This window comes from Seriola dumerili, unplaced genomic scaffold, assembly GCF_002260705.1.
Source record: "Seriola dumerili isolate Sdu_G_001 unplaced genomic scaffold, Sdu_1.0 BDQW01000531.1, whole genome shotgun sequence".
NCBI lineage: Eukaryota > Metazoa > Chordata > Actinopteri > Carangiformes > Carangidae > Seriola > Seriola dumerili.
In genome coordinates, this window is record NW_019174786.1 from 409,450 (window position 1) to 421,019 (window position 11,570).

The 11,570-nt window shown below is 44.2% G+C and overlaps 1 protein-coding gene across 1 annotated transcript; it reads left to right on the forward strand.

Annotated features, from left to right (window-relative positions):
• The first annotated feature begins 3,739 nt into the window (after window positions 1–3,739).
• Window positions 3,740–11,523, forward strand: ajuba (ajuba LIM protein). Its single transcript, XM_022764139.1, has 8 exons — window positions 3,740–5,946; window positions 8,554–8,655; window positions 8,826–8,893; window positions 9,116–9,178; window positions 9,956–10,086; window positions 10,404–10,455; window positions 10,630–10,698; window positions 10,868–11,523. The coding sequence occupies exons 1-8, from the start codon at window positions 4,374–4,376 to the stop codon at window positions 10,997–10,999; spliced, it is 2,190 nt and encodes a 729-aa protein (XP_022619860.1). The 5' UTR covers window positions 3,740–4,373; the 3' UTR covers window positions 11,000–11,523.
• Window positions 11,524–11,570: the final 47 nt, after the last annotated feature.

The window sequence follows — 11,570 nt, forward strand, 5'->3', positions numbered from 1 at the left end:
TGTTAGCTTTTCAGACAAGTTGCCACTCGCAGCCTGTGAGGTGGAGAGTCTGCAGAGGCTGCTGCAGGGACTCCGGTGAACCGCAGGGGCCATGAAAGGCTCCATCTGGAGGGGGCTCCGGGGCAGATAGAAAGCCGACAAGCCTATCCAAACACGCCGGGCCAAACAGAGCAGTACTTTATCAGGGCTTGTTGTGTGTTGGTGTGTCCGTTAACTGCCACAAAAACGACCGGAATCAGCACTGACTCATGCCGACCAGTCCTGAAATAGTAGCGGGATGTTTACTCTGTATCGTCCTTGGAGAACACAGACACGGCGAAAAAATCTACTAGCCGCCTCACTATGCCGTCTCCCTCCGCGCATTCCACAGGCTGCTGGTTCAATAAAGTAGTGCCGTTGCCTAAACGACGCAGTTTTATCTAATTTTAACTGTAATGTGGAAAGACAGCGTTTACAGATTTTGTGGAAGAGGAAGTACTCTGGTCATTTGAATTTGTTAAACTAGTGTGAAAATAGACTCTATCTATAAGTAAAAAGCCATGCATTTGAAATTTTGCTTAATATTAAAGATGGGCCTATTAGTAAGTTACAATTAATGGACATAGATTAGGCCTCTAAAGTAAAAACACCAGTTATGCAGAATGGGCACCGAGCTGCAATGGCATTATATTATTATATATATTACATTACTGTCTTATTCTGGATGTGTTAATGTGTGAGCATCATTTCTATGTCATAGCTTGTCAAAACTGAGCTAATTCTAACTAATGTATATGCTGTTGTAGTGTAATCTATAACAATGCATCATATTTAACATGATGATCATGTGTTATGAGGGGAAGATTATAATCTGCAATGTAAATATAGTTGTCAGTAAATATACTAGAGTCCTTCTGATATGTAGTGAAGTAGAGATAAGAAACATTAAATGGAAATACTCAAAATTGTACTTAAATGCAGTATTTCAGTAAATGTACTTAGTTACCATTCATGTCTTAAAAATTACAGTTTAAAGCCCAGATTGAGGTTAGCCCATAGTGCACAAAAGAAAAGACTTGGTTTCGGTTATGATTTGGGGGTTATGGTTCTGTGAGGAAAACAAAGCCAAAGTAAGAGCCTGTCTGAAAACAGAAGCGTTTGATTGTTGTTTAACCTTGTGCCAAGACACAGCCACATGAATACATCTGTATCCAGTGCTCAGTCATAATAAACATCAACCTAATAGTTAGCCTGTCATTTTCCAGGGGCAAATTAAACCCCTCTTTCTCCCACTTGTTGTGCAATGTGTCTGTATTTGTAGCTAATTAATAGTTAGTTTGTAGTAATTTGATTAAGTACAATGTTTAAAAATGTGTACCTTGTACTCTACAGTCCTTAAAACTACATTTTAAATCAGGTCCCTCTAAATGAATTGGCTTCAAGATTTAGTAATAATGCAAGTGAAGCCTTACGACCTGAATTTTAAGACCCCCAGCTATAGAGGACGTATATAGGAATAAGACATAAACATACATACATGTACAAGTAAGTATGTGTAGCATTCGTTTTACAATCACATATAACAAAATCCTAGTGGAGATGCACATAATCCTTCTTGCTTTATTGAAATTTTAAAGTTACAAGTTCCTTTTCGTTGTTACATCCATCAGTCTGAAAACACAAAAGCCCCATGAGAGCTTTAAAGAAAGTCATAATGTAAAACTATGCAGCTTCAGGAGACTCAAACCCCAGTGGTGGAAAAATATTCATACAAAATATAAATTAAAAACTTTCATTTCAGGCATCAAGGTATCACATCAAAAAAAAAATATTCCATGAGGAATGTAATTGTTTTGAATGGTCATGTTTGTGTCTTATATGTGACAGTTGAAAATTAACAATGTGTGAGAGACTTTCTGGTTAAGTAAAAGTTTAATAAACTCATAAATTATGATATACTAACAGATTACAAACTAGTATATAAAGTAGTTTATATACTTTGCAAGCATTAGTGATGCTTTTTATTTAAACTGTGGTAGGCCTATTACTTGTTTTACTAAAAGATCATCCAGACTGTCAAAATACTTCAGACATGATCTCAGTGGAAGTCTGGGGGAGGTGGAAGTCTTCATTTAAAAATGGCAGGAACTGTTATTTCGGTTTGACAAGTATTAACCCAAGATTTAGTGGTTGAAAGCTTCTCAAGAAATCTAGTGCGTGGGACTTGATCTTTTTTTACCCCACAAAACTATATGTTCCAAGGTAATAAGTGAATATTAGTGCACATATTTTTTTATATTCTAAGAGCATTACTGTTTAGAGCAGGTCTGGACGGAGTGGGCACGTCCTCTGAGGAGTTTTGCGTATGAATGACGAAACAGCCATGTCTGGCGGAAAGGTGTTCCGGCCTGCTGGGGAAACGAGCCGCCGCCGACTGATAAAGGAGCAATGAGCCGTCAAGCTCGACTCACACAGGACACGCATCTCACCTTCATAATAAAGGCGCGTGTTTAGGCTAAGTGTGTGCATATATATAGAGAGGCTAAAAAGATCTTTATAATGTCCAGTTTGTGTTGAAACAGTTTCTGAGAGGCGTTGATTCAACTGTATGATCATTTTGGAGGCTACAGTTTGAGCTGCTGTTGAGTTTTATTGTGTTGCAGGTGTTTTTCTTATTTTGTCCAACCCCAACCCAATTATATTAATGAGACTAGGCTAAATAATAGAAACACCTCTCTTTATAATTCAGTGCAGTTTAACAGCACAACAAAATTACCATAATGTTAATTCAGCACCTCTATGAAACAGTGGAGGATCTATTACATGACTGTTACAGGCTATTAGGCAGCATTATAATGAAAGTAATAGTCATATGTAGTAAACCTGGTTATTAAGATAAGATAAAATAAGATAAGACATTCCTTTATTAGTCCCACAGTGGGGAAATTTACAATTTTGGGGTCCCTAGGGTATGCGGCCCCTGAGCAGGTGTCTTCTCTGCCTGGTTGGTAATCCAGCCTTGGCCTGGGGATACCTGGATAAGAAACAAGAGTTGGGAAACAGAGAAAGAAACTGATGTATCTGAGTGACTTGAATATACTTTATGCTACGTTTGAATATAACGGTTGTCAGGAAGGAGTTTATTTTGAAAAGCTGTAACCGGAACTAGCTCTGTCCGCCGAATATAACTTGTCACTTTAGTAGAAAAAAAGAGGGGGGAGGTAAGTAATTATTTAGGGGGAAGAAAGAAAGAAACAAAGTTGTCGACCGTGCAATGCACACGGGGAGGGATTTTATTTATCTCGAGAGGCTCGTTTAGTCCAGCGCCGGGCCGCTGGGATGTGACTGTAACGGCGCTCCGGTTTCCCTCATTTCCTTCTCTGTCTCCAAACTTCTCCGCTACTATTTCACCGAGTCCCGGACCGGATTTCTCCTTTGAAAACGGGAATGATAAAAGCAGCCGAGCACAGGCGGATGGACGGACGGACTGAGGAGTGCCGTACGTGTGTTTTCTGTTGCCCGAGTTCAACTTAATCATGTTTTAATTTGTCCGGAGCACATTTCTGTCCTGGGATGAATGGCAGAAGTCGGGTGAGTCGACTATCTGTGCACAAACGGATTTATTTTCTTGTCTACACTGGACCCCACATGAAGTGGTGATAGCCTGCATCCTGCTGAACCTCTCCGCTTTGTGTTTTTTGTTTTTTTTTTCCTTTTTTCTTTTTCTTTTTCTTTTTTTTTTTTTAAAGAAAATTTAAACGGAGACACACTCACACAAACACACCGCACTGGATAACCACGTTATAAAAGCGACTTTGCTGAAGCACATTTCAGACAGTTCAACTAACAGAGAAGATGCAGATGTGGAGCCACATGAGGGTCCACAAAGGAGGCCCTCCACGACCATAGGTCACGCAGAAGTGTCCTGGATGTATGTTTCTCCTGCTTCCTGGCTGGATTGAGTTGAACTATTAGTAACTGTCTAATAATCCAATGGATTCTTGCTCACCACAGTCTACCTGTGCCTGTGGATTTTCCACATAAGGGCAAACCAGATGACTCAGAGGACTTTAGTCATGTAACCACCCTGAAATGTCTTAGAAGTCTTATTTATGTGTTCTGTATTTATTGTGTGTATATAAGGGGTCCATTTTTTTTCTTTTTTTAGCTTTGAGCTAGTTTCAAGGCCAGTTTTTAATTTCTCATTATAGAATTTGAAATCTGACATTTCAAGTGTTTTTGTGAAAGTTGTAGATTTACTTGGACATCTTTGTTCTTGCTGTATATCTACCCACACTGTATTTGAGTACATTCATCTGTAACTTAAAGTAGAGGCTGTGAGACTTGACTTTGCCCAGACAGGTTAAAAAAAAAAGACACAAGAAAGTTTCATCATGGACAAGCCGATAAGTAAGTTATTGGAGAAGTTAAAGCTAACGGACTCGGGCAGTGTGAAATTCAACAGTTCAAAGAAAAAGCATGACTCTGCCAACAACTCTAATAACAGCAACGCCAACACTGGCATCTCCGGAGACAGCGGTGGGGGCAGCGGTCTGCCACCAGCTCCCAGCTCTGCAGCTGCCTCGCCCTCAAGACCCGGCCAGTTCTCGCTTGCCTCTGCAACCACAAGCGATGCATGTGTTCCAGTGAGTGGGAGGGGAGGGGGAGGAGGAGGAGGAGGAGGGATGGGAATGGCTCCTTCTCAGCTCCTCACCCCACCACAGACTTCCTCCACGGTGGGTGCTGTACCTTCAGATGGTGAGCAACCGCTTCACCCCTCCACCTTGGCACCGCTGAGGCGTCGCTCCCCCCAACAGCGAGCTTCCTGTTACCTGGGGGAAGGTGTGGATTCCCACATGAGGCGCGAGTCTGGTCTGGGTCCTGACTGTGACCCTCTGGGGGCGTTTGGCTCCAAGACGTCCCTCAATCAACGGCGCTACTCCCTGGAGCTCCAGCAGCTGGTGAGACGACAGCAGCTCCTCTCCCAACCGCCGCCTCTGTCTGTGCCTCCGCCATACCCTGCTGCTACGGGCTATGGATCAGCTCCCAGAGGCAGCGGAGGCGGCCTGGGCGAGCCTGGTTACCTCTCCGAGCCTGAGAGGCACAAGCGTCTCTCTCTTCAGGAGGCTCTGTTCTACAAACGCCTGAGCACGGGTAGTGAACTGTGGGAAAGCACCAGGCCTGCATCCCTCTCTCATCCACCACATCGCCCATCTGATGTGACCGGAGGAGGTGTAGGAGGAAGCTTCTTTTACCCCCCGGGGCCAACTGTGAGCCCATGCTCGTCTTTCAGCCTCCAGGAGTCGGTGCTGGTCAGCCCCAGGTCCAGCTTTGCCTCCAGCACGGCCAGCGGCGGCGGAGGAGGGAGCCCCATGGGGAGCCGCTGTAGCAGCAACCGGACCAGCGGCATCAGCCTGGGCTACGACTCTCGCTACTCCAACTCTGGAGGCCTCCCGCCTCAACAGCAGTCCCCCTCCCTGCAGACAGGGGGCTCTGTGGCTGGTTACGGCGCTCCGGGCAGGGCTGGAGTAACACCTGTGGAGGCCTGGACTCAATACCTGGAGGGAGGGATGCGCCCAGGGGCCTACGATAGTCGACACTCCTACCCACCTGCTGTTGGAAGTCCAGGAGCAGCATGCTACCAGGGTGGCCCAGAGTGGTGGGATGAGCAGCAGGTGGGAGTGAAAGGCAAAGAGGGGGGCGTGATGGGAGAGAGGGCCCGCTACTCAGACCTGCCTGGCACCCGGTATCAGGAAGAGCTCACCCGACTTCTACTGAGAGATGCAGCGCTCGAAGGCGAGGGGCTCCTGGAGGGCCTGATGCTGAAGGAGCAGTCTCTAGCTCTGACGGCTCTCTCTAAACCGAGCGCCACAACACTGGGGCCTTCCTCAGCTGGAGGGCCGGTCAAACCTCAGGAGGATCCAGGAGTCGGAGGTGGGGCCGTGGAGAACCGCCAGGAGTACTTTGGTGAGATCCTTTTTTTTTATTTACATTTTTTTTTTTTTAAACAGAAGTTTTCAGGCGGCACGGTAGAAACAGGAAAGTGAGGAGAAGGGTTGCAAGGATACAAGTTAAACAGAGCTGTGTTTAACACAAATTGTACAATCACATCCCTAATTTGAGCCAGTGCAGTCACTGTTCATGCATGGCATCCCATGTATTCAGAACGGAGCGCTGGGTCACCCAGCATCCGCCCTCAGTGTGTTATTATTGTCCTCTCCGCTGCCCGGTGTCAGATCACAGGTTTCTCTCTAAATGAAAGGGTTGCAGGGATGGATGCAAGGATGGATGGACAGATTAATAGTTGAAAGAGTGTATGGATGGATGGATGGATGGATGGATGGTGCCTTGGAACCTGCAGAGACATGCAGGGTTGCAGCACGCAAAGCCATAAAAGAGGAGAAAAAAAAAGCGCTCAGGCTTCAGACACTGATCCAGAAACGTACATATATTTGGCTTAAAGAGAAGAAACATGTAGGTCACACTGAAAGATAAATAAAGTAATAAAAGTAGTAAAGCCCCAACAGTGCAGATATGTGTGTAATAATTCGGGCTCACACCTGTATCCAAAACATCAGGCAAAGTCAGCTGATGTTTCAGGCAGGCGTCGCCGATTTGCCACAGTGTGGTGCACACAGAGGACTAATGCAGCGTATCTACATGGCCATTAAACTGCAAAATTCTGCTGTAACACTCCGACGCCAACACACGTCCGACCATTACTGTGAGTCACAGAAGTTGAAGGCTCAGGATCTGTGTGTGTGTGTGTGTGTGTGTGTGTGTGTGTGTGTGTGTGTGTGTGTGTGTGTGTGTGTGTGTGTGTGTGTGTGTGTGTTTGTTCCAAGGTAGGAGTGTGTTAACAGTGGTTGGATGAATATGTGTGTTTGTGTGTATTGTTTCTCTGTGGCAGGGTGTGTTTCCCCCGAGTGACTTCAGGCCACAGTAACGCAGTGTGTGTGTGTGAGTCATGTGTGTGTGTGTGTGTGTTTGTGTGTGTAATGCTGCCTTGGCGTGTGCAGGGGCGGTGTGCTGTAGCCTGTTTTTCTGCTCAGGTATGTGTGCCCGGAGGGGACATACAATACTGTACTCCTCTCAGCCATTAGGAAGAAATCAGAGGCACTGAGGCGTGAAGACAGACGCTCTGAGCTCCGCCGACACACACACACACACACACACACACACACAACACACACAACACACCTGTATAACGGGGTAATGCCGAGCAACACCAGAAAACCCCTCTCTGATGAAAAAGAAAGTAAAAATGAAAATTGTTCTCTTATAAATCGGAGGAGAACGAGTCAGATCTCATCTGTCGAAAACAAATGAAAGACTGATGATATTCATTCATGAGGTAAAACGAACGAGAGATGCACACAAAACTAGTCATGTAATACACATTCCTACACTCCGTCATTCAGTTTTAGGTACAAAAAGGAGTTTTCTTTTCTTTGGTGCATTTGTGTTAATTTTCTTGACTTTTTGTGCCAAAATTAACTTTATTCTACAAAACTTTTGTTTTCAAAGTCTTATCCCCAGTGACTTAAACCAATTCTTTCCTAGCTTATTCCATATGTAGCAGCTCCAGACATTAAATTTAAAGCCTCAAGTTTGAGTCTTGGGCCTCTGGTTTCTGGCTTTGGCAGAGAGCGGTGCCTGTTCCTAAATATCGAAGGGACTGTCCAGGATCGCAGCAGCACAGTGTAGGAACTCTGGATCTGTGTGGCACTCCCTCAGCCACATTAGAAAGGAAAAAATGCAGGCAGACCCTTAAATAGATCACAGAGACGCTCGGACCACCACCACCACCACCACCAATTTTCCACTTTACATTTAGTGCCCTGACTAGCGCTCATCGTGTACTAAACTGTATTCTGTTATATGGGAAACACAGAGAAGTTAGTTGTAAAGGTTTGAGTGGTTTAAAGTTGATGCACCATAGAGGTTTTTTAAGCCGCAAAACTAGAACTCATGCTAATCTTGACCTAGAAATGTTTATTTACCTTCTTGTAAGTAAACATGGAAGCTTTATCCCTGACCCTAAACCGAAAAACATGAGCTGAAAAAGTGAAAGCGATGACGAAGTATCTGTTCCTCTGACTTAAAGTGGGAAAAATGATCACTTATTCTGGAATTTACTACTGCTAGTTTTCCTTTCCCGAGGTACTTAATGTTCCTAACTTCAAGAAAAAAGTGAAGTCTCGTTTAATCTCCAAATTGCTCCAATTGCGGGGTTCGAAGTAAAATTTAAAGGAAGAAAATCCAGAAGAAAGAGTTATCTATTTTCTGAAGCGACTGCCAGAAAGTTAGATCCGGTGGAGTTTCCCTTTAATAACAGAGCTTTAACAGAGACACTTGAGTGGATGAGCAAACAGGCTGGCACGGGGAGCTGGGTTTTAACTGTGTGAAAATCCCCTAGGTGGTGCGAACGAGAGGATTTACAAGTGTTGACACTTTGTGTGGAGTTGGATTTCAGACACATCCTCTCGGAATGCGTCGTAAACGAAGTGCTAAGAGCCGCTGAGCTTAAATGCATGTTTGTGTCCATTTCGCCCCCCCCCATTGTGCCGGCAGGAACCTGTGTGAAGTGTGGGAAAGGCGTGTACGGGGCGGATAACGCTTGCCAAGCTCTGGACAACCTCTATCACACACGCTGCTTCACCTGTGTGTCCTGTGGTGAGTGCCCCCATCTCAACCCCCAAACACAACAATGATGATTTCAAAGTGTTTGAGCTTAATTCTGAATTTCTGTCACCGCCACACCTTTTCCAAACGTCTTTTTTAAAACCATTCTCGGTTAAAATGTTGATCACGCTGCGTTGTGTGCCATCTCTCTCCCTCTGCAGGACGCACCCTGAGAAACAAGGACTTCTACAATGTCAGTGGCTCTGTGTACTGTAAAGAGGATTACATGGTAAGAGTTGAGGTCAAGGCGTGTTTTGTCATCCACCTTATTCACACACACTCACACACACACACACACACACACACACACACACACACACACACACACACACACACACACACACACACACACACACACACACACACACACACACACACACACACACTCAGACATGCTCGGAGTCAGAGGATTGATTTTCTGCTAATGGTAATCTCTTTGTTTTAATTACAGTTTTCGGGATTCCAGGCTGCTGCTGAGAAGTGTAGTGTGTGTGGCCACCTTATTCTCGAACAGGTGAGAAGGGTGACGTGTGTGTGTGTGTGTGTGTGTGTGTGTTTTTGTGTGTGTGGACTTGCCACATGAAGAGACGCACTAATACATTCTAACCACTTGGACTTATGTTAGATTTAAAGGACTATACTCCAACCCTTAACCTGCCCTGGGTAATTTTTAGTTACTTGCGACCAAATTCCTTTGAAGACCCCCACCCCACCCCACCCCACCCCACCCCACTATGCACTCTCCCAGAGCATAGAGAAATTCAGTGACGTCTTTTTATTGGCTCCTTTTCGGGTTCCCACGGCAGATTTCAGAGGAATGTTTGCCTTGGGCTTCCGATAAATAAAGAAACCAGGCTCTGTAGTGATTATCCTAAAACTTTTTTACCATATTTGAACCACATAATACCCATAATATAAATAGAAGGCTACCAGTGTGCCTGCGAATCATGAGGCATTATTTTCTGCACAATTTGAATGACTTAACTCTGTCTTTTTAAGGACCACAAATGTTTAATGCTCAGGAGCTGGTAATGTTTGCTACAGAAGTTAAGTTGTAAAATAATAATGAAAATAATAGTCTGTTTTTATATCTCGTAATGTCTACTTTCCTGTCTCTGCTGGATTACCAACTCAAATTAAAGGATGTGTGATGATATTTATGCGTATACAGATATACACACCAACATACATACATATATACAGTCTAGGCCAGTTATCTGTGGAAATATAAGAAAATAAGACTTAATGTTTTGCTTGCTTAAATCCTTAAATGACTGGCTTTCATTCTCAGATCCTGCAGGCTCTCGGGAACTCGTACCATCCCGGCTGTTTCCGCTGTGTGGTGTGCTCCAAGGCTCTGGACGGGGTGCCTTTCACCGTGGACCAGCACAGCAACATCTACTGCGTCGCAGACTACAACAAGTGAGACAGACGACGTGTTTAAATGCGTCTTTGGCGACTCGAGCTTTGTTTACAATAAACCTGAAACCTAAAGAAACGGAGCACTTTCCTCTGCAGTGAACTACTAAAGCTACTAATTAAACATCGGGTCTTAAGGTCCAGATGAAACCACAACTATGAGCGGCTCTCACATGTGACAGAGATGTTATGAAATTTATTTTTACATGTGTAACATTTGAAGAATGTCTCTTACTCATCCCACTTCCCTCTGAGACATTACTCAACTGTGAGTGCTCCCAGTTTCTACAATAAATAAACGTTTTCTTGTCGTCCTGCAGGACTTTTGCCCCCAAGTGCGCTGCCTGTTTACAACCCATCTTACCTACTGAGGTGAGTACGAGTATGTTTCAGTGTGTGTTTTCTTAATGCGCATGCTGGTTGGAGGATAATTTTTCTTAATTGTAACACTGTCTAATATTAGATGCGAGTGTAACACTGAAACTGAAATTGCTCCAATAAGAATCAAAAGAAAACTGAAAAGCTGATGTGTCCGTTGTGTCTCAGGGCAGTGAAGAGATCCTCAGGGTCGTGTCTATGAACAAGGACTATCACTTTGAGTGCTACCACTGCGAGGTGAGCGATCTTCAGCTAATAACCTCCTCTTTATGTTGTCCTATTCCCTAAAAATATCTTAAAATCACAGCTACGGACTGCTCTGATGTGGCTTTTGCTTTGAGGTGACTCAACGTCCTGTGTGTGTGCATTCCTGTCCTTATCTGTGCCTTTTTTTTTTTTTCCGCAGGAGTGTGGCAAGCAGCTCTCCGATAAGCCCGGCTCGCAGTGCTTCCCCCTGGACTCTCATCTCCTCTGCCACTCCTGTCACATGAGCAGAGTGTGCGCCACACACAACATTCCCCCTCACAACACACACTGATGTGCGGTTATGCAGCTATGGATGTGTGGAGAAAAAAAAAAAGAAAAGAAAAGCTGGTCGTAACATTTTGTCATTCTCTCGTGCTTGTTGCTCAGTCATACGTTGTTTTCTACCAAGATGAAACTGCTGATATTAAGACATTTCCACTGATTCACTGTCTTTGACTTGGATCAGTCCCTTTTGTCACGTGTACTGCCTGCTGTACTTCCTGTACTATTACTGTACCATAGTTATAAGGGAACGGGAGAGAAACTACTGCTTATTTTTTTTACCCCAATGTGGCTACTGTTTGCTGTAGAAGAACAAGGGATTTTGCTAAACTGTTTTGTACATATATTATCGCTAGCAAACATTTTGCACTTAAATTTGACTTTACTGTAAGAGATTTGTTACGTGAATCTGTACAATTTGGGGAAAAACATTACTGCAATTTCTGTATGTTGTAATAAATATTTTCATTTTTGTGCTCAGACAATGGCCTGCTTGTACATGCACCTTACAAATTTGTAATGTTAAATACAGCAGAATTTACAGCCTTAAAGCTTTTCCTTTGCACGGAACGTCCATGGTT

Coding starts and splice junctions, on each gene's coding strand:
- ajuba (XM_022764139.1), top strand. CDS start 4,374: ATGGACAAGCCGATAAGTAAGTTATTGGAGAAGTTAAAGCTAACGGAC. Junction 8,894..9,115: donor ACTGTAAAGAGGATTACATG/GTAAGAGTTGAG, acceptor TTTTAATTACAG/TTTTCGGGATTCCAGGCTGC. Junction 10,087..10,403: donor TGCGTCGCAGACTACAACAA/GTGAGACAGACG, acceptor GTCGTCCTGCAG/GACTTTTGCCCCCAAGTGCG.